Source organism: Ursus americanus, chromosome 18 (genome assembly GCF_024610735.1).
Source record: "Ursus americanus isolate L20-20 chromosome 18, mUrsAme1.1.p, whole genome shotgun sequence".
Taxonomy (NCBI): domain Eukaryota; kingdom Metazoa; phylum Chordata; class Mammalia; order Carnivora; family Ursidae; genus Ursus; species Ursus americanus.
This window is the reverse complement of record NC_142144.1, coordinates 5,389,996-5,412,463: the sequence shown is the minus strand read 5'-3', so window position 1 is coordinate 5,412,463 and position 22,468 is coordinate 5,389,996. Positions and strand designations below refer to the sequence as shown.

The window sequence follows — 22,468 nt, the reverse complement described above, 5'->3', positions numbered from 1 at the left end:
CTTTCCAAGCCTCAGTTTCCCTCTCTGTAAAGAGGCACCAGCAGCGATCCCTTCGCTACCCCTGCAGGGCCGCAGGGGAAATGCGCAATGAAGGAAAAGCGTAAACGGGGCGCACACAGTAGGTCTAACCAACGTCCCCTCCCTCTCCTTTAGACCCAGCTGCCAAGCCCAGAAGGAAGCGGGCCTCCTCCTTGTTTTTGACTGAAAATGGTACCCCCGGGCTTGGCGCCCCGCCGCGCTTCCCAGGCTTGGCAGTCAGCGCCTGCCGGCTCCTGGCAAAGCTGCCGGAGCTGCCATTTATCAAACGCTGAGCTACTGGGCTGAGCGTCCACGTGTACTACCCCGTTTTACGTTAAAAGTTTACAAAATCCAAACTGCTCTGCACGGAGGCAAGCTTTCCCCGAGTGGGTCGGCGGAGGGGACGCGGGGCGGGTCACCTCGCTCATGTATTAGGGTGCGCGGCCCCTAAGGACTCCCCAGGGCAGTGGGGAGCCGGTGTCGAGCCGGGCTGAGGCTCGGGGACACCGTGGCCCACCGACGTCACGGCAGGTCCCCCTGCCACCACAGCCTGTGCGACAAGGACGGGCTGAAGCCTCAGCCCACGCAGGGAGGAGGGTCCCACAGCCCTGCTGTCCAGCCTTCCTGGCTGGGGCGGCCCAGGAAGCTTTTCATCTCTCCCCGAGCCTGATCCCACCGCCAGGCTGGGCTCTGCTTCGTGGTGGCTCCTTTGATGTTTTGCAAGTGAGGGAAGGGTTTTCCTCCCTGCCTGGGGAGCTCAGGTGGGGAGGGGACAGTTTCTCTCACAGCGAAGCCAATTAGCAGCATGTCTGAGCCGCTGACCTTGCACGACAGTAGAGCGCCTGGCAGAGCGCGGAACGGGGTTTGGGCCTCTCGGCTCGTGGCGCGGGGAGCAGGCAGCTGTGCGGTGAATCCCAGTGGGGCCGCAGAGCAGGATCGATCCTATCACGGTTCCTGCGGCAGGAGAAGTCGAGTTGGACCTGATTTCGGTGACCCTGGCGGTAATCATGCAAAGGCGAGGGAAGCGGTGGGCCAAGAGGCCTGGTGGCAGCAAGGCCATGGGCAGATGTCGGTGGGGGCAAGGCTGTGCCTCGGGGCAGAGAGGCAGGCAAGTTGTGGGGTGCGGGTCCGTCAGCTGATGCCCAGCCGGCCCTTCCTTCTGACCACCCAAAACCCACGCCAGGCCCTGGGCATGGCCACCCCATTTCCCAGGCCCTGCAAGGTGGCCAACCCAAGATACAAGGGCCACACTAGTGACTGGATGAGGAAGGAGGCCCCGCAAGAGGGGATGTGACCTCCCAGTCTCACACGGCCGGCGGGGAGGTGAGCCGGAAACAGCCCGCTCGCTCCCACGCATCGCCTTCCAAATGAGGAAACCTGGCCTCTGTTTTGAGGAGTCTTCCCTTTAAACGCAATGCTTGGCTGCAAGATCCAACAGGAACGAGCCAGGTGCCTCTGTTCGCAGGGACTCCCCAAGGCTCCGCGTGGACCGCTGCTCCCCCTGCGCCCCCCTCACTGGGGAAGAGCTTGCGAAGGATTCTGACTCTCTCCCCACATGAACGGTTCTCTGTCAGCCTCACCGAGCAGATGAAAAAGTGAGGCTCAGTGAGGTGACGTGTCATTGCCAAAAGGGCCAGTGGCCGCTCATGTGACAAGCGACAGCAGGTGGACAGGTAACTGCTTGGTCACACCTGTAACAAGGACGGAGCATGACGGCTGGGCCCTAGTGGTCAGAGAGGCCTCCCAAAGACATGGCAGCCAAGTCAGGCCCCTCACCCAGAATCACAGGTCAGCAGGACACGGTCCTTCCTTCCTGCCTTCCCTCCTCCTTTTCTGGGGCAGGGGTGGGGGCTGAGTGCCCGTGTCAAGGTTAGGAGTGGCCTTGACAATCAGCATGACCCTGTGTGGCCTGGGTCGCTGTGGGCTTTGGGGAGTGTGGAGAGAAGGCTTGGGTTCCGTCAAGGCCAGTGGCCCCATGCCACACCTGCCTCTGTGGCCTCCCCGCCCCAAGGAGCCACATGTGGCCTCTCTCCCTCCCAGCAGTCCCTACTCTCCACAGCCACAATTCAGGGCCCACAGAATTCACACTCCCCGAGCTACTCTCCCACAACCGCCATGCCCTTGGCTCCAAGTCTCTGGGTCACTCCTCACCTGGGGAAATCCTGAGGGCGGCAGGAGCCCGATTGGCCCTCAGGAACAAAGCCTGCCTTCTAATGTGCCCGCACAACCGCACCCGACCCAGCCCCTGGCGGCCTCCCTCCTCTCGTCCCGGCCCCTCACGCTCCCTGCACCAGCAGAGCAGAGTCCACGCGGTCCCAGGCCAAGCGCTGCCACGTCCCTGCGGACCTCTGCATGCCTGGAATGCTGTTCTCACCTCGTCCCCCAGCGCTTGGACTTCCCTGTCCAGAAGCTTCCATTGGCTACCCCAGGGTGGGTTAGGGGCTCTCCTCTGGGCTCCCCTACCTCCCCAGCCCTACAGTCTTCACACAAGTCAACTAATTTGCCAGCTCCCCACCAGGCCAGCCGCTTGCGGGTGGGTCCCCTGGCCTGGGTTGGAGCTCAGGCGTTGGATAATTAAGGGCCACGGTGTGACGGCCAGCTCCACAGACACGGGTGAGGCTGGGCCTCAGGAGGTCTGCGCGCTGCCCCAGGCGGGCTGCTTGGACACGTCTCTTCCTTCTCTGAGGGGGCTCTGCGGGGCTCCAGGGGTGGGAGGCATGCCGGGCGGGGCACCGGTATAGAAGCTGCCGAGCTCCCTCCAGGTGGCCAGGGCCGCTGAGCCCCGTCCTTGGCCGGTCTGGTCTCGCCAGGAAGCAGGCTCGGGCTGCGGCGTCCGGCCCCAGATGCCCTGTCCACCAGGGAGAGCCACCCGGTGTCGGCACTCGAGGCCTGGCAGCTCAGACACGGAGCCTAATGAGGATGGATGGTACCAGGGTTCAGAGAGGCGGCAGCGGGCTCCTTCCCAAACAACAATTGAGTTTCCGAGAGATTCCGTGTGGCAGGGAGGTGATCCTGACAGATGCCCAGAGGTATCTGGGCAAAGATTGCTTTTGACGGAAGACCAAATGGATATTAACGTTTATCGGCCTCGCAAGCACTTCTCAGCCAAGAGCGGCCTTCCTTCCACGGCCCCTGATCCAGGTATCTGAGCAGGAGGGCTGGGAGGTATGGGGGGGCTGCTGGCGTGCCTCATCGACTCCCCTGTAATGGCCCCTGAAGCCCTGGCCCTGGGTTATTACCCGCCTCCCGGCCCGAATCCTGATGGACTTCCCGGGAGATGGGCTCCAAGTTCCCCGGCGTGGGAGACGCAGAGCCCGGGCTGGTGCCTTGGTCTTTCATGAAGCCTGTCCTAACCCTTAACTCTGATTTCTGGGCTTTGGCTGCTACGTTGGCGCGGTTCTGCCTGCCGAGGGGTTTCCAGAGGCAAATGCCATAACTCAGATGTTCTGAGTTAGGAAAACAAAAGAGCTTTTAGCCCCAAGACGCGGATCCGGTACATTTAATGCTCTCCTCTGGAGCTTGAAGAGTTTGCGGGTCTGTCTGTCCCTGGGTCTTTGGGGGATTCTCAGCTGCTTTCACGTCGGCTCTGCCCTCTGAATGCACTCGCCTTCCTCCCCCCACCCTACCTGCCTCACTCGAGCCTCCCCGTCTCGCCCCCTGCTCGAGGAAGTCTCGCCCCCTGCTCGAGGAATGCCACCGCTTTCAAAGCCGATGCGGGCTGCCCACACCTCCATGTCCCACCATGCCTTCCCCGGGAGACGCCTCCCTCTCCCCCAGCCTGGCCGTCAACACACCAAAATCGCACCACGCTCCTTGGTGAGACATGGAGGAGAAATGCCAGCCTCTCCTCATGCCCCAAGTGTCAAGGGCAGAGACCTGGGGGCCTGCCCGGGCACCCCTGGAAAACAGCTGATCCCATAGCCTGCTTCAGGCCCCCATAACTGTCCCCTGGATGACGGCGGACGCCCTCTTGGCAATGAGTTCAGTAAGAGGCGGGGTCACACACATCCTGGTCATGCTGGGTGGCCAGGGCCTTGCATAGGGTGTGGCCCATTGTCCTAAATAGTGATCGGGCCACTGCCGGGCCTGTGCTGAATGCCCCACGAGCGTTCGGCGGAAGCCTTGGTCAGCCTGGCTGTCCTTCCTCATTTTCTGAGATCTGGGGACGGTCGTAGGCCTGTGGCCCAGGCCCCACCGATCAGAAGAGCCACTGGCTCAACGGCTGGGGAAGCAAAGAGGCAGGGACACAATGGATCTCTTTCAAGGAAATGGCAGACTGCACCCCAGGCCCACACCCATCTTGGGGGTGTCCGTGCCCAGGTGTAGCTGTGCCCAGAGGGTTCCGCGCCAGCAGCCCTGGGGCACTGGAGTTCCCGCCATGTCCTCACCCCTGGCCAGGACTGGGGGGCTCCTTTCCTGGCGGCATGGCCCTGAGCTGGTTTCTCCAGCCTCCCTGTCTCCCTCCGGACTTTTCCTTTTCTGCTTCAATCGGCAATTTTCTGCGGCTTGCAGTTAAGATCTCTCAATGAGGCAAGTGGGTAACCCCATTTTACAGCTGAGGAAACTGAGACTCAGAGAACTTCAGTCATTTCCTCAAAATCACAGCAGGACTGGGAGCCACCCCCACGTCCGTCTGCAGATGCTGGAGCCCAAGCTCCCTGCCGCTCTGGAAAAGGCTCGATCTCAGGCCTGTCTGCGGCGTGAGCGCGTGAGCGAACGGCCTCCTCCTCTACTCTCTCCCTGCTCTGCTCCAGGACGCACGGTCAGGTGACAGCTCCGGAAGCACACTTCTTACGCCCTCCGCCTCTCTCCAGCATCATCAGTAGCTCCCCAGTGCCTGCCCCAGCTCCGCAGCCTGGGATACCGACGCTAGTCTCAGCTCTTCACACGCCACCCACCCCAGTTGATTCTGTTCCCTGAAGAGGCCGAGTGCTTCTGCATCCCAGGCCCTTGTTAGGGTTGCTCCCTCTTTCTCGAACACCTGCTCTTTCCTTCCCACTTACTGCTCTCACCCACTTATCTGAAAAGCCCCCCTTCTCCAGGAAGCTCGTACAGAGCCTCCCCTACCTCCGCTTACCATGGCTTCCTCCACCCCAAATCCTCCCAGACTCCAAGTTCTCTGGGAGGACTGCGACAGGGACTTCCCAGTCTCTGTGCCTCCCCAGCACACAGTAGGTGCTCAAAATTGCCATTTTTGAAATTAAATGTGAAACTAAGGAACACTTAAAGAGTCCGTTTTACAAGCCCTGCTTTCCATTATCACTGGGCATCCCAACCACGGCCAACCTGGGGAGGCTGAGCAGCTTTCAGGGTAGCAGGCAGATGTCCAAGGACAGTGGTATAGGTTGTTCACTGCTCTAGGGCACCTGGCTCACATCTATTCTCCTTGCCAAGCCCAGTGCCCCAGGGGACCAAAGGGAAGGACATGCATTTTTAATTTACATGAAGTCACCCAATGGCCAGTTACAGCCCCGTTGAAGCCCAGCCCCCAAGGCTGAGCTTCAGGAGAGGGTTGGAAGGCCACTGACTTGAGGGGGGAGGGACACCAAGCTCACTTCCTACCCCAGCTCTAGAATGGGGGTCAGCAAACCACAGCCCACAGGACGACTCTTGCCTGCTGCCTCTTTTTAAATGGCTTGCGAGCCAAGAATGGTTGGACCATTTTTAAATGGTTTTTAAAAAGCTAAAGAAAAATATTTTAAAATATCTTTTGAATATTTGAAGAACGCACGAGCATTTTATGAAACTCACATTTCAGGGTCCACATGTGTCACTGAGATGCCACCAGGCCCGTGCATTTCCGTTCTGCCTGTGGCCCCGGCGCCCGCACAAAGGCAGAGTCCAGAAGTTGCCCCAGAGCCTGTGGCAGGCGGACACACCCCGCTCTAGAAGGGGCCTCTCTGCTGCTGGATCTGGAGACTCGCCGGGGAATCAAGCCAGGCGCCTCTCCCCACCGCCCCACCCCCTTCTCCTGGCTCCAGGGAGATTTCAGGGCCACCTGTGGCCACCCCACCCCGCCCTCCAATAGCCTTGGGGACATTTCGTCAGCCCCTACTTCCCACCCAGGCAGAACGTCACTGCAGCTCCTTGCTGGGAAGCCACTGGGTCTCTGCTCCCTGCAGGTGCCGTCTCCCCCCCTTTCCGCCTATGATCTCTTGCACACATGCCATATATTGGAGACCTTGAAAGCAGCGTCTACACACACTGGCCCTTGAGCTCACAACAGCAAGAGGTTCCTGGTGCAGTGTTCCATGCCACAACCCACCCCAACTTGCCCAGTGCTCCCGGGGAGCCACTGTGTTCCCAGAGGCTCAAGGCTCGGGCAGGAGGTGGCTCTACGGGCAGGAGACGGGGTCTAACATCTGCTCCCACGGGGGCCGGAGGGTCAGCCCACGGCCTCGGCTTGCCCTGGGCCGATTTCTGGGGATGAGGAGTTCTTGGGTGAGATGAGGGGCAGGAGTGCGGGGGCCAGAGGCAGGCCTGGCCAGGGGCAGAAGGCTGGGTGAGAGGCTGGCACCGCCCTCACGTGCGCTGCCTCCTGGGTCAGCCCGGCCTGCCTGGGCGTCTGCGGGGCCCCGAGGAAGCTGGCCGCGCCGCCCCGGAGACTCACCGTCCAGCCGCCGCCGTCTGTGCGCATGTCGCAGTAGACTTGGAAGCCGGCGGGGTAGTGTGTGGGGAAGACCGAGTAAATGCCATCTTCCTGCTGTCCGCTCAGGAGCACATCCAGACAGTCTCGTGGCGGAGCGCCTGAGTCAGGGCATGCTGTCAGGGCTGCACCTGGCTCCTGTGTCCCCACCCATCCCCCTCTGTCCCTGGGTCTCCCTGGCTCGTCTGGCCACCCTGCAGTGTCACATGGGCTCCAGGGCACCAGCCTTGGGGGCAGACCCTGGGTGAGTGAGCACCCTCTCTGAGCCTTGCTTTCCTCATCTGGAAAATGGGCACAACGGGCCAGGAGACGGCTCGACAGAAGGGTGCGGGGAGGGTGCTCAGTGCCTCCCGGCAGCAGGAAGTCCTCAGCAAACAGCAGCAGTGTGTCCTCATCAGAGGGGTGGGCGAAGGGCGATGGGGGTACACAGCTGGGCACCCAGGTCACCCAAGAAAGGCATCCCCCCACCCCACTCACCGTTGGTGCAGCCCCGGGGCCGCAATCCCCTGGCAGGTGCCCTCCGCAGATCGGCTTTGACGTGGGGCCGGCCAACGCCCCGGTCCCTCTGCAGGGCATCTAATACGTCACCGACCGAGTTCACCAGGTGAGCCATGTGGCCTTGACTCTCGGAGAGAAGCTGCGGGGCACAGGGGTGAGTGGAAGGGGCAGGGGCTCCGGCCAGCCAGCACCTGCCAGCACCCGCCAGCACGGGCCCTCCCCTCCTGCCCTGCTCGGGCCCTGATCCAAGGAGCTAAGGTGTCTGTGGATTCAGAGGATGGGGGCTTGGGTGGGAGGGCGGACAGAGGCTTCAGCAGAGACCTGTGCCCTGCTTCACCCCAGGCCCCGTCCTCATCCATCTCTGTGCCTCAGCCCAGGTGAGGGGACAACTCACCCACTTACCAGGTACACGTCAGGGGGTAAGTGACGTAACCAAGCCTGGAAGCCGGGCTGCCAGGGCCTCCCTGCCGCAATTGCCATGGGGACCAGTGACAACATGTGGGAGGGACCCAGCACAGGGTAGGACCCCAGCAGGGCACACAGGACTTGGCCCACCTCATTACTCGAATTCGTAAGGTATCTTGCAGATTACAAAACACCCTCACCCAAAGGAGTCTCTCCTGATGCCCAGCAAGGCCTCGAAGGCAGGGGTGACGGTTCTGCATGCAAACGGGGGGCCCTGGGATACTCCTCCCACCCCACCCAGCCCCCCTCCAAACTCTACATTCATGAGCCATGGCTCCGATGTCCACCACCTCACCTCACCTCCACGGCATTGCCAGGAGGGAGGGCTTGGCTTGCTGCCTCCTTGGTACAAATGGGGAAACTGAGGCCCAGAAGGAGAGGTCCCTGATCCAGAACAACCTGGAGCCGCTTCCCTGGGGTTGACTGGCAGGAAAGGAACCAAGGCTGCATCATTGTGCAGGGTGGGGGCAGGGCAAGCGGGGGGCATTGGTCTGGACCCAGGCTCTGGTGTCGATTCTGGGTTTTGACTCAGCCCCTCCTCCATTCACTGGGCAAGTGACCCTGGAACAGGCACTGAACCACCTTTGTGAACCAGAGTAAGGGCACCTGTCTTTCTGGGGTGGGTGTGTGGTTCACGAGAGCAGGTGTTTGGGGCCCAAGGGCTCAGCTCGCGTTCTGTGTCATTTCCGCCACTCGGCCATCCTTCTCAAGATCTGGGTCTGGAGGTTTGTAGCTGGGCCAGTGCCACACTGACCCCCTCTCCCCCTCCCCTCGGGGCCCTCTGGGCTGTGCCTGCTGCCTGAAGGGTCTGGGGTCTGTCACCTCCCCCACCCTGGGCTCTAGGAGGCTGCAGGACCACGAGGAGGGGAGGCAGGGTCGCGGGCGGACTACAGCCAGCCAGCCAGAAAATGCACGTGGAACCTGCTGGGTCTTCACACACTGAACCTGTCACTTGGCGCATAATAGCTTGTTGGAGGAAGGAAAATAGAAATATACAGTGCCGGCAGTTTACAAAATACGGTTCTCGGCTTGTCCAGAAGCAAGGGCCCGCAAGAGCTTTCAGTTTCCCTGTCAGCTTCTCCTCTGCAGGGAGGGCTGAGGCCCGAGGGGGAAGGGCACCGAGGTGGGCAGGGAGGACCCTGGGGCAAGGCAGCCGATCCCTCCCTGGGCTTTCACAGTAGGGTCCTGGAGACAGACCGTGTCGGGGGAGCCCCGTGGATCAGGCACACAGGCAGCCCCCCCACGGCGGGGGGTAGGGGGGCAAGGGGCAGGGGGCCACCTGCGGGGGTGGGGGGCGGGCGGCAGAGATCACCAGGCTCGTTGGCTAAGTCTCCAGGGTACTGCCCATCCTTCTGCGACGAGCAGACACACTCGAGAAACTCAGGCACAGCCCGCTCTTGCTGGCGGGCAGGGAAGACCTCAGTTTAAACCGGCAAATGATTAAAGTTGAAAATGTACATATAAACATGCTCCGAATTAATAGGGAGAGTCAGTCCCTGCTCGCTGAGCTGCACAGATGCGTTAAAGAGGACCTGGCAGCTTCTAGAGGCAGTGAAGTCAAAGTTGCTTCTGGCCCTGCTTAGTCGTGATTCGAAGCTTCCAGGGGGCACTCTGCCACTGTGAGCCTCCGTCTGCCCCTCTGTAGAATGGGGCAATGAGCTCCACCTCCCGGGACCGCTATGTTACAAAGCGCCCCAGTGTTTGCTATCATTACTCCCGCAAAAGAGATTTTCGGGGGTGGCTCCCCACTGGCCGAAACGTTAGTGTACAGATGATTTTATTTCCATAATAATAAGAGAAATGCTCCCCTCCCGAGTGTCAGAGGGAGCTCCCACACCCTCGTGGGTATGCCCTGCGCTATCCCGCTATCCCCCGTTTTTAGGTGAGGACACTCAGCCCAAGGAGGGCAACTGACGTGCCCAAGTCCCACAGCTGCTGCTGCTTGCGGGAGCCTGGTCTAGATCCCGGCACCGCCGTCCCGAACCCCGAAGGCAGAACCGCTCAGCTCTGCGGCTCCCGGGCCAGCGGGCCGTAGACGTTTCCGCCCCCGAGAGCCGCCCTGAGGCCTGTTTACCCCCGGGGACCGGGGGGTGTGCGATGAGGTTCAGAGAGGTGCCTTTGAGCAAAAGCAGCTCTGGCCCTTCTGACAGAGGGTGCCTGTGGGCAGTGCTTTGGGAAACCCAGGTCTGGGCTGATCGCCTGGGGGTCTGGGAAGCTTGGAGGAGCCAGGAGACACAGCGCCATAGCTCTGCAAGACACATGGTCTCTAAAATCACCCTGAGTCTGCGGGAAACGAGGCAAATTTAACATTCTTTTGAGAAGTAAATATATCAGGTGAGCCAAGGCACTACCGGGCCCCCCCAAAAGCTATTAGTCTTGTAGGAACAGCTCTAGGTCTCTGCGTAGGTGGGTGGGTGGGAGACCCTGAGGCCTCTCCCCGCGATTCCCCACCCCTGCCCTGACGGCCTGGCTAACCACCGGCTGAACCACGTGGAGAGCAAGGTGGGGGGCACACGTCACCCAGAAAATCTGGAGGTCTCTCGAAGCCCTGCTGATGGAGGGGGCAGCTGAACACCCCACCCTGGGAGGGGGAAGCGCCTTCCCATCAGTCACCCAGACAGGATGACGAGGGCTATAATTTCTCCAGCTGCAGCCTTCAGAGGAGGGAAAAGACCCATTGCTCATGAGCTGCTGGGTGACCGAGTGCCTGGTCATCCCCGGTGTCCGGAAGGGGCTGGGACCAATGGCAGGGTGGGGCTCACCTCCTAGTCCCTAAGGACCTGAGTCATAAGGGTGTTGGGGTACAAAGCCAGAGGGTGGGCAGGGCACTAGGAGGCCAGATGCCAGAGGCCACTGTACCCTGGACAAATCATTGTCCCTTTCTGGGCCTCAGTTTTTTCTTCTGGAAAATGGTGGAAAACCAACAAGATGACCCTAAATCCCTGATCCGATGTGGGGTGGGAATCGGGTGGGGGTGGGGGGCTGGGAGGAGTTCTCACGGGTGCTCCAGCAGTGGTCAACGTTGGAAACTCTTGCCCCAGATCTACCAGGTGCTTGCTAGGACCTGCCTTGGCTCAGGGGAAGGGAGGGGACCGGGGGAGATGGGGCAGAAGTGGTGAGGAGAGGCTAAGGGTCTGATTGGGCTCTCTCAGCTGGTCCCTCCTTCCCCAGAAAGCTGGGAGCATCGAATGGCAGAGAACAGGGAGAGAGAGCTGGGGAGGGCGTACAGCTCTCTCTGGCCATGTGGCACAGCTGGGGAGAGGGCCCACCACTGACCCACCACATGACCTTGAACCTCAAGTCACTACCGATGGAGGTCAGGTCTTGCCTCACCTGTACTGACACACCTGGGAAGCCCCTTGAGCCCTGGACTCGACCTGACGATGGGATGCCACGGGGTGCTCCACAAATACCCAGGGTCCCCAGGGTCCCCAGGACAGTGAGTAGGAAATGCTGCCACTAGCTCTGTCACCTTGGATGAGAGACTCACTTCTCTGAGGCTCACTGGCTCGACGGCGGATGGCAACAGCGACATCCCCTGGTCCTGGGGCCCTTGGGGATTAAGGGAAGCCGTGGACCTCAGGCGGCTAGCACAGGGCCGGACACGTCGGCAGCCACCGCCCCCCCCACCAAGACCCCAGATGCAGACCCAGCCCCTTACCTGGATGAGGCGGCCCTGCTCGCTCTGCAGGGCGCTGAGCCCTTGGCCCAGCGCGCCGAGGCCCTTCCGCAGCCCGGCGCACTCCGCCTGCAGCTCCGAGGCCCGGGCCAGCAGCCGGGGCAGCTGGTCGGCCAGCGTATCCAGCAGCTCCCGCTCCTGCTCGCCTGCCAGCCTCGGCTTGGCCCGGTGCTCGGCCAGCGCCTGCAGCACGGAGGCCTGGGCGCCCTCCAGGCGGGCGAAGCCGTCAGCGAGGTCGGGGCAGCGCGGGTCAATGAGGATGCTGAGGCGCGAGCTGTCGGCCCTCTCCACGGTGACCAGGGCGCTGTTGGCCCCTGCCGGCCCGGTGCTGACGACGGGCGGGGGCGCTGTGCCGGGCACGTGGGCGTGGTTCAGGAAGAGCACGGCGCCGGTGACAGCCACGGCCAGCAGCACCGCCAGGGAGAGCAGCACCGTGCACAGCACGTAGCCGCAGCTGGGCCACTGCGGGCCGGCCCCGCGCACACAGACACACAGAGGGACAGACAGACAGGAGAGAGAAGGGGCGGTGTCAGGGGAGGAGCTGGGCTTCCAGCCCTGCCCAGGGAGGGGGGCCAGGCAGCCTCAGGACGGGGCCTCTGGCCTTTGCGAGGTCTGGGCAAGACTCAGAGGGCCCCTTTCTTGGGGACAGGGGCAAGGGAGTCATACAGAGAGACAGAGATGAGAGACAGAAGCCCAGAGGGGAGACAGAGCTCAGGACCAATGATACAGCAAGACCGAGTGAGTGAGAGATGCAGGCAGCCAGAGACGGAGAGGATGAAAGGAGAAACTGAAGCAGAAAGGTGGGGAGACCTTGGGAGAGAGAGGCGCCCTCCCCTCCCTTCGCTGCCCCCTCCCTGTTCCTTGTGGCCTGCAGAGGGCAGGCACACCTCCTCCATGCAGCCCTCCTGGGTGGGTCAGGGCTGCAGGTGAAGGCTCCCACACTGCCATTTCTAGGGGTGGGAGGGAGACCGTGGGTGAGGGACCTCACCTCGCCGAGCCTTGGAGTCCTCACCTGTAAAATGGAGGCAATAATGACGCGCCCTGCCCCGCACGAGGGTGCCTGCCGTGCAGACTCAGGAAGAGAGAGCTGTAACGGTGACAGCAACCATGCTAAGAATTGTCACACTGTCACAGAGGAATGAGCGCCCGTCACTAAGGGTCCCTCTCTACCTGGAGCCCCCACAGCCCAAGTCCTGAAGCCTGGGCAGGCCCGCGAGGCTGCCACGCATGAGTCCCCGGGGCGCAGGGGGGCCACCGAGCACCTCCTCTCCTCTTTCCTCCCCTCTCCGCAGAACAGGCTAACGGGCAGAGCCCCACTGGGCACCCTGGAGAAAGGGACCTTCCTCCCTTGAAGGAGGTGAGGGCTGGGGCCACCGGGCAGCAGTGTCCCCCCCCCCCAGGCAAGAAAAGTCTGGGGAGGTAAAAACAGTTCAGGATCCCACGGGGGGGGGGAGCTACGGGCTAGAAACCAGAGGGGACAGCTTGTCGTTCAAGGAGGGGCCGTGATGCAGGAGCGCCCCTGGGCTCGCTGTACCCAATCACTCACAGCCCCAAGGGACCCTGCAGAGCGGCCACGGAGCGTGTGACACGTGGGGGATGTGAGGCCCAGGAGAGCCCAGGGCTTGCCCGGAGTCGCACAGCAGATGAGACGTGAGCTCAGACCCCTGCCTCCTCTCGGGGCGAGGTCCCTTCTCCGGCTGGCTTTCCCCCACATTTCCAACTTTCGGAACTGGAGACGCGTGTGCAGGGGGTCAGTATAGAACACACTTGGAGCCGTGCCCGGCGCATTGCACGCGGGCAGTAAATATTAGCAGCTTTTATTACCTCGTGATCAACGCACACAGAGCATCGGGAGGCGTTCGGTTCCTTGTTTTCCACCCGAAGGGTTACTTCTGTATGTCACCGATGCTGGGATGTACCTTTTCATTTTTCCACGTTTTAACGTCTCCTGGGGGGAGGGGGCTCCTACAGCTGTGACTGACCCTTTCTCTCTCAGCGATACATAAAATAGCCAACCGTCTTACACAATGCGTCTTACTACGGGAAAGTACAACCGAGCAAACAGCTTGTTTTGCATAAACTCAAATTCTCCAAGGAAGTCCTGCATCTCCTACTTGGCCCCAGAGGAAGACGGGGTCGGGCTGGGGTGCAGGTGGACAAGAAGACCCCTCAGGAAGGGTGCCGTGTCGTTGGCGTTGGCGAGATGAGGGAATTCCTTAGCCGGCCCCTGCAGTGATGGTGCCCCCCAGGACTCAGCGCTCCGCCCCTCCTCTCTCCATACCTTCCCCAAGCGGCCCATCCAGCCCAGGCTCCACACATCTAGAGCGCTTACTCCTGCCAGACCTGGACGCATCAGCTCCCTCACATCCGCTCTGCCTAGGCCGCTCCCTTAGCCTGAGGTGTCTGCTGCCGCTGCTCCTCTTCCTCATTCCCTCCCTTCCTTCAGGGCCCCGCTAGACGCCACCTCTTCCAGGAAGCCTTCCTAGACTGCTTCCCCAGCCCTCCCCACCCCAACCTAGTTTTGGAGAGGCTCCTCCTCCACGTTCCCATGGCTCTTGCTCCCCCCAAGGGGGCACTCATCAAGCCAGGCAGTCATCACCTCTGACTTCATTCACGTACTTGCTAAAAACATCCATTCAACGTTCACTGGGCGCCCCCATGAGCCAGGCTCCAGGCCAAGTCCCTGAGGAGGGAGTGGCAGGTGTCCTAGCCCTGCCCTGGGGGAGCTCACGTCCCATGCACTGTGATTCTTAGCCCATGCGGGGCGTGGATCTGGAAACCGGGCACACAAGGAAGACTACGCTGGCACGTCCCGGGCCCAGAAGACGTACCCTGGACCACGGGAGACCCCGAGGGCAGGGCCTGCTCGCCTGGCGCAGAGCAGCTGCTCGTTGGATGGATGGGAGGAAGAGCAGACGGACCAGGTCATTTCTCGGTGCCTGTGCTCGCATGGGGAGGAGGTGAAGGCCCCGCCACGGACTGTGCGTGGTAGGGCAGAGGCTCACGCCCTCCACGCTGAGCCCTGGACCCCAAGGCAAGGCCACCTCTAACCCCATGCCACCTCTGATGGCCTCGCACAGAATGAAGGCAGCCTCCAGGCTGCCCCAATTCCCCAGTTTCCTGCAGGTCAGAAGCTTCCAGAAGGGTGGGCACCACGTTATAGCCGCCATTCCTTGAACACATGCCCTGTTCCCGCCCCTGAAACCTCCAAACGACCCCCTGCTCTGCTTGGATCCATGGGGCAGATGGGAAAGCTGAAGCTCAGAGAGCAAAAGACCCCTTCCCAAGGTCTCACGGGAGGCACGCGGGAGGGCCGGCAATCGATCCCAGGGCCCGTGGCCGGAATCACACCCTCGGTGTCAAGGCTGCTTGCTTCCCACAATGTTCTTCCCTCTGTCTGGGGTGTGACTGGGGTTTGCGAGACAAAGCCCTGTGTCAGCAAGTAAGTCCCTGCCAGGCCCCTCCCGGAGCCCATCGGGTGACACCTTGCCCCGAGCAGCTCCGAGCGCCGTCTTCCAACCGAAGAACATTAAGGTCCCCAGCCGGCAAGGCACGGCGGCCAGCCACGTCCCCCAGTGTCTCCGGGACCCTCGCCCTCTCGCGCACCAGCTTCCACCCAAGCCCCTGGTCCCTGGAGGGAAGGCAGAGGCTGGAGAAAGCTGCAGGGGGTCCCCTGAGGGGCAGGGGGATGACGCAGTTGGAGCTGAGACAGTCCACTCAGCAGAGCAGAATTAGTCTTCTGAGATCACCTTAAACATGAAGTACTGTTCGCTTTTATAGGCTGCTGTTTACGTGTCTCGCAAAGGAATCTGCCCCAGATAATGGGGGGGGGGGCTCTGGGCCGTGGGGCCTGAGCCTATTCACGAGCCTTCGGCCCTGGTGGGGCCGGCTACGCACCCCAGGGGCTGCAGGAGGCTGCCAAGGCATGCGGGGCAAGGAGCGGGGACCCCAGGAAGCCATCCCCGGCAGTGGCCATGAGAGGAGCCAGGAGCCCCGGGTTCGAGGGCCACTCTGCCACCGACTGCTTGCGTGAGCCCCCAGCTGGAGGGACGCAGCTGCCTCCCCTGCGTAACCCCCCAGTGCCGGACCCCGGTCGGTGGCTTCTCAGGCCGCCCGGCCAAGGGGAGGACGAGATGGGCTCGTGCCAGGGGAGGCAGGAGGTAGGGAGCCCCAAAGGTGCCTCAGTGGAGGGGTGGCGTCTTTCCCAGCTGCCTCCTCTGTGTCCCCAGCCTCAGGGGTGGCCCTGGGGTCCGGCGGAGGACAGGAGTGCCCAGGAGGAAGGGACGCGCCACATCGATGCCCTGCTAGCCCCACACTAGCCCGCCCCATCTTCTTCCTTGTCTACTAGGGGAGCCAGGCGGCGGTAGCCCCGGGGTGGACCGAGACTCTACTCCTTGGAAGGAGAAAGTGTCCCTCTAGGGGGGGCCAGGCAAGGTCAGATCCAGATATAAACACGAGCAGCTCCGAGCCCATCTCTTAGGAGCACCCCAGCCGGAGGTAGGGTGGCCGTCCATCCTGACCAAACCTCCTAGGGCAGCTGTGGATTGGGAAACGGGGGTGGGGGCGGTGGGAGCGGTGCGGGCAGGGCTGGCAGGGAGGGGCTGTCAGGCTCAGAGCAGGGGGGGGTGGCCCAGAGCCCCTGGGGGAGTCCTTCCTCCTCACCTCCCGCCAGGACCCCACATCTTTCCCCACTGCTGGCAAACAGCTCCTACCTGGCTAAGTAGAGGCCCTGGCTCTGGCAGGACTGGGGGTGGGGGTCCCAGAGATCCCCTAAAGTGAGGGGCTGGTTGTTCGGCTCAGAATTCTGGGGTCCCAAAGACTTGGGAAAGGGGGCCTACTAGCTTGTTCTATGGGCTCTGAGGAAGAACCCCTGTCCTGCCAGGGCCTCCTTAAGGCACCCCATGCTGAGGGGCGGCTGAAGCCTCCGGCCACCTGGAAGGTCCTGGGGGAGGGGCTGAAGGGCACAAAGGGACAGGGCCTGGAGAGCTGCCCCAGTACCCCCCTCCTGGGGGCTCCAAGCTCCCCGAGCTCTGCCACTCCTCAGGAAGCACTCAGCTCGGGCCCACTGGGGGGGGGTGTCTCCATGTTTCCTGTGAGGGTCTTGTTCCCCCCCACCCCAGCTCCTGGCCTCCTGGATGGCCTCCCGGATGGCCTCCCAGCCCGCCGACACCAAACCAGGTTCTGTCCGCCCCTAACCCGAGCCCCCCGGAGAGTCCCACGAGGGGATGGCACCAACTTCACCACTGCCCCTCCAGGGCTGGTGCCTCCCTGCGCGCCCCCCTTCCCCCCACCGACACCCGGCCAGCCATCTGGCTCTGTCCTTGTGCCCCCAGGCCTGCCCTGGTCCAAGTCCCCTCGTCTGCCTCGAAATCACTGTGACCATCTCCCCACCGGCCTCCCGGCCACATCCCAGCCCTGACAACTCACTCCCCACACAGCAGCAAAGGACCCCTCCCGAAGGCCGAGACCCCTCGAGCTACGGAGGCCTCCTGCCCTCCAGAGCAGGTCCCTCGGGGCCCCTCAGCTTAGGGAACCTGCAGGCTCTGCCCCCACCCCTGCCCTGCTCTTTCCACCTGCCTGGCTCCTTTCCTGTCCCCTAACACACCTTGGTCTCCCTCCAGGACAGATCTGGCAAATGCTGTCCAGCTTAAACATCGCCTCCTCCGGGAAGCCGTCTCCTCCCCGCTCCCACCCGCCTTCGGTCACAGCCACCCCGCGAGACTGGGTGGTGAGCTCGGTGCCGCAGGGCCAGGCCAGGAGGAGGGCAAGGAAAAGTGACAGAAGGGAGTCCTTGGCTTGTCGTCCCTGTGGGCCTCTTCTTCCCTCCTTCTCTCCATCCCCCACCTAACCCGGCGACCTCCACCCAAACCCTAGGGAACGAGAGGACAGATGCTTTTCTTTATAGTGCCCTGTAGTAATACCTCACTTGTGGGTTTCTCTGTCCCTGTCATGAGCCTCTAAGCTTCCCGAGGCACAGTCCCCCAGCTGTATATCCCAGCTGAGGTCGGGACTCGAAAAAATAGTCACTGAGCGAATGCAATGCAGCGGGGTTTAGGTTAGACATCAGGAAGAACTTCCCAATGAGGATTTAGTTTTCCTTCCACAATGTTTTTAGAAGCTTTGAAAGGACCAAGAGACGCTGCCTGGGATTGCCAAGGTTGACCTCCCTGTGGGGTGGCGTGACTCAAGGACTGCTCAGAAGCGAGCCCCCACCCAGGAGGAGCCCGTTACAGGGTGACTTCCTGCCCCACGCTCCGGGAGAGAAGAACCGTGTCTATTTCTAGATCCTTTCATCTGAGCGACTCCAAACTGGCAAATATTCCACCATCATCTCCTGCCCCAAGGGTATGAGAGCCCCTTCGTTCTGCAGGGGAAGAAGGGACATTCTAACCAAGGCAGGAACTTGTCCAAGGTCAGCCAGCGAAGGAGGAGCTGAGGGGGGACGGGCCCAGGGCGGAGTGGCCTGAGGCGGTCCCCAGCAACAGCAACGCCGCCCAGACACTTGGTCCGCAGCGGGGGCGGTGAGCACCCCGGGAACCACGCAGCCCGAGCACCGGGGCGCTCCCCCTGGGATTACATCCTGCGGCTGAGCAGACTGACCGAGGGAGGGCCGGCCGCTCTTGCCTTCATCTGCCTGCCGAGGCTCTCCTGCTACCTGGGAGGACCGGGCTTCAGGTCCCGGCTCTGGCTCCCTTACCCTCAGTTTCCTCCTCTGTCAAATGGGTTGATCATCCCTGCTGCCAACCTCCCAGTGTGTTGTGGCCAAGAAAGGAGAGGTGCGGAGAGATAAGCCTGGCTGCTGCTCTGAGTGTGGGATGGGGAACTCCTCTCCCGGAGGAGGCGCCCCACTAAGGAGCCTCAGCCAGGCCCTTCTGGCGGGAGCTGGGTGGTCAGATCACTCTCCCTGGCGGGCACAGGCAACAGCAGGGCACGGACAGCCTGCAAAAGGGAACAGGCCACGGGGAGAACCGCCGTCCTCACAGGTGGGCAGTGCTTCACAGTTTGCAAAACACACCAGGATTTCACTTGACCCTCCGAGGCGCCCGTGTGAAGCCAGGAGGAAGCAGGGATCGCTGTTCTCATTTTGCAGGTGGTAAAGCCCCAACCCAGAGAGGGGGAGTACCCTCCCCAGAGTCACACAGCATGTCAATGGCCGAGACAAAACTAGGAACAAGGGAGGAGAGGAGGCCAGACCTGAGGGAGGAAGTCGAGAGGGACCCAGGGCAGCAAGGCTCTCTCTTGCGACAGTGAGCACAGGAAAGGCCCTGCCTCTTACTGAAGCTTCCAACGAGCCTGGAGCTGGCACAGGCTCTCTACATGCCAGGTCACCAAAGGAGTGGGAAGGGGAGGTGGTGTTTGATATTGGCCCCGGACACCTGGGGCCACAAGCCCTCAGCTGCCTCTGATGCCAAGGGGGCAGACAGCTGGGCTCGGGCTGGTGGCAGCTGGAATATGTGTCCCCAGGCAGCAGGAGAGGGAGGCCCTGAAGCCACGTTTCAAACAGATCCCCCCGAAGCCACCTCCCCTTGAGACCTAGCAGCACTTGCTGGCTCCACCCACAGCGCCTGGCTGAGGCTTCATGCAGTTCAATTCAGCCAGTATCCCGAAGCTCCCACCCTGAGCGGCATGGAAGGGCAGGAGCCTGAGCCCAGGAGGAGAACTAGAGACGGGGGCCCAGAAGGAGCATGGGTCCAAAGGGAGCTCCTGATAGTGGAGGGACCTGGGACAGGGGGACAAGGCAGTGAGAAAAAGGCAGCTGAGCAGCACAGGCTAAATGCTACCGGGACTTTGAGGCACAGCCCCAGAACATCAGGGGAGGCTTCCTGGAGGAGGTGGCATCTGGATAGGTTTTGAAGTACATGTAGGATTTCCCTGAGCAAAAGCAAAAGCGTGTGTGTGTGTGTGTGTGTGTGTGTGTGTGTGTGTGTGTGTGTTTGGAGATCTTGGTGGCAACAAGATGACATTGCAAAGGTCTGTAAATGGGCAGCCTAGTGGGGGACTGGGGTTTGGCAAATGACAAGCAGTCAGTCCCGGTAAGGGGGCTAGTGGGAAAGGAGAATGGGTCAGGCTGGGGATAGCCTTGACCAAATCTAGGAGGTGAGACTGCTCTGGCTAAGAGGGTAAAAAGTCAGATCTTAGCAGGAGAGGATTTTTTTATCTGGGATTGGCTTGGGTGTTGACCTGACAGAAACAAAGGAACAGACCACTTGGGAGGTAACGGGAGCCGCTGGGGTCAGACCTGGGTTCGAATCCGTGCTCTCCTGCTAACACGCTGGGTGACCTGAGCACATGCCTCAACCTCTCTGAGCCACATTACCCTGCGATGTGGGGATGAACATCCGTGCCTAGTCCCCAGGCTTCTGCAGGAAATGAGGCTGTGCAGATGGTAGGGAAGGAGCTTTGCAAACTGTAGAGGACTGGCCCCCCACACCACGCCCCTGTCCCTCCAGACAGAACGAGCAAGTTGTAGCCCTGGCGAGTGAGGGGCCATCAAGTCTCGTCCCTGCCGCCCCCTCCTGCCACTGCAAACTCAAATGGCTCTTTCCCCAATGACATCTGTCTGGGAGAAATTTGAAATTTAAAACGGGCAGCCCCATTATTTCCTCTCCTTGGCGAGCCGGCCTCCTCATCTTGCCTGCCTGCCCCAGTCTCTTGGCAGCCCGGCCTGGGGCAGCCCCAGGGCTGTCCCTCCACTCAGCTTCGCATCTCCAGCCCCCTCTCTGGCCGGCCCTGGAGCTCTGCCCTCACCGCCCCCCTTTCCAGTGCACAGCCCTGGGTACCCTCCAAGCCTGTCCCCTCCATGGCCCCAGAAGAGGCAGCAGGAAGGGTGGAATGAACAGACCTGGCACCACCGACCCAGGTTCAAATCACAGCAGAGCCTCATGGCCTCGGGCAGGAGCAACCCTCTCTGAGCCCCGCTTTTCTTGTCTTAAAGCTGGTGAATCATGATACCCAGGCTTCTCACATGAGACAAAAATTTATTGATCCTTTACTGGAAGAGTGGGGGCCCTGTTTCAAGTGTGAGGATTTAGAGGAGATCCAGGGGATCCGCACCCTGGTCCAGAAGCTCAGGTTACCATGCCAGGCACCCGGCACAGGGTGGTGCCCAGGGTGGATACTTAGCAAGTGATTAAGATGCCCATTGTAGAGGTGAGGAAGCACTCAGCGAGGGGTGTGGTTTGCGTGGTCGCACAGTTTACTAAAGGGCTGGTCACCCTGTGAACTAGAGGTCCCCTACTCCCTCTGCTCACGCCGGCACCAGGAGACTGCTGGAGGCGCAAGGGGGCCCTCTGCCACAGTGCCCGGCTCCTGCAGGGGTGCTGCCCCCCACCGCACCCCGAACCCCAAGTTCAAGCCTCTTCCGTTGGAGGAGGAGAGGAGGGCGCCGCCTCGCCCCAGGCCTCCCGAGCCTCGCGGGGTGCACCCCAAACTCCAGCCTCGCGCTGAGCGCCCACCCCGCCGGCCGGAGCGGCCACCACCTCGCCAACCGCGCGGGCCCCATGTCCCCACGCCCCGGGCCCACGTGTACCTGCGGCTTGTCACGCGGCCGGTCCTCAAGTTGGGAAGCGCCGCCCATGGTCTTCCACCGGTCGTTGACCATCTTCCGGCAGGACTGGCGGGGGCGCCCGGCGAGGCGCGCCGCTGCGGAGCGCAAAGACGCCGAGGTGGGCGCGGGCTCGGGCGCGGGGCGCGTTCTGCCCGCCAGATCCCCGCCTCGGTGCCCCGCGCCGGGTGACCCCGGCCAGCGGGCGGGCGTGTCCGGGGATGCGCGGGTGAGGACGGGGTGCGCGGGTGTGCGCGGGTGTAGCGGGAGCGGGAGCGCGAGAGCAGCCCGCCCGCCCGCCGCTCGCGCTGTGCGCCGTCCCCGCTCCCCGCTCCCGCGCCTCCCCCTGCGCGCTCCTCTCCCTCCTCCCTCCTTGCTTCTCAATCTCCGTGTCTTTTTTGTCTCGGACTCTCTTTGCCTTTTATCGCTCCCCCCGGCCTCCCTCCCTCTTTCTCTCTTTCTCTCTCTCACACACACACATACACACAGACACACACACAGACACACACCGCGGCCAACGATAGTTCAACTCCACCTCCGAAAAGGCCCAGATAAACGGGCAGAACCCGCCCCAGGCCCCCGGGGCCAGCCGGGAGGGCGGCAAACCGCCGCGGGCAGCCCGCCTCCTGCCGGCTCCCGGAGGAGCCAGGGAAACCCGGGCGGCGCCTCCTCACAACTTCCTCCCCGGCCGGACCCGTGCCAACTCACCGTGCGCGGGGGGCGCGGCGCCGGGCGGGCCCAGGGGGCGCCCCTGCCGGGCCGTCGGGCGTCTCGCGGGAGCGGCGCCGCGCTCCTCCCGCTCCCTCGGGGCTCAGGGCTCACCCCGAGACCGGGGCGGGGCAGGGGATGGGGGCCGGCCGGAGTGCGCCCCCTGTGGGTCTCCGAGGTCTCGCTCCGGACCCCGGGGCAGTGCGTCCCGTCCGGGAGTCACCAGCCGCTGGGACCTTCTCCTCCCGATCCCGACCAGCGAGGCTGGCCCTGGGGGCGCCCTGGCCACAGTCAGCGACCCTCGATCCTGGCGCTCGCGGGCCAGCAGCTGGCCCGACGCCTCCCTGCGCAGGCGGCTCGGGGGCCGAAGGGGGTCCCCGCCGCCGCGACAGCCGCGAGCGCCGCGGTCCAAAGTACGAGCCGCTCCGCGCTCTGCCCGCGCTCGCCGCCGACCGCCCGCGTTCCCCAGGCGCGCCCCGCACCGTCTTAGCCCCCGCCTCCTCCTCTGCCCGGGAGAGGAGGGATCTGTGCCGGAAGGGGGCTTCTTAGTCGCCCCCTCCCACCAGCAGCACTTTTAAAAGCATTTAATCCGCCTGGCGCGGCCTTCGGAGGTAATTGAGAAAGTCCTTAATCTGCGCCGTTAACGAGCTGCTATTGTGGCTTCTGACCGGGAGGCGCCCACACGGCCCGACGCCGCATTCTCGGCGGGCCGCCCCCTCTCCAGGCCGCCGCAGGAGCCGGGACGACGGCCCCTCCCCCGCCCCTTTCTTCGATCCCTTCTGCTCCCCCCAGCTTCAGAATAGACACCCCCATTTCCCGCCCCCCGCTTCTCCCCAAAGCTGTTTTCCGGCTCCCGGGGAGCCTTGGCCCGCCACGCTGTTCCCTGGCACCGTCTTCGTCTCTTCCCCAC

At 62.5% G+C, this 22,468-nt stretch overlaps 1 protein-coding gene across 1 annotated transcript in view; it reads right to left on the bottom strand.

Annotated features, from left to right (window-relative positions):
- The window catches only part of FIBCD1 (fibrinogen C domain containing 1), a 31,338-nt gene extending 10,431 nt beyond the window's left edge, over positions 1–20,907 (bottom strand). Inside the window, exons 1-4 of the mRNA XM_045771283.2 lie at positions 20,836–20,907; positions 11,289–11,768; positions 7,142–7,301; positions 6,629–6,765 (exon numbers count right to left, since the gene is read on the bottom strand). Of these exons, the coding sequence (XP_045627239.1) occupies positions 6,629–6,765; positions 7,142–7,301; positions 11,289–11,768; positions 20,836–20,907 (849 nt within the window). The remainder of the gene's footprint in view (positions 1–6,628; positions 6,766–7,141; positions 7,302–11,288; positions 11,769–20,835) is intronic.
- Positions 20,908–22,468: the final 1,561 nt, after the last annotated feature.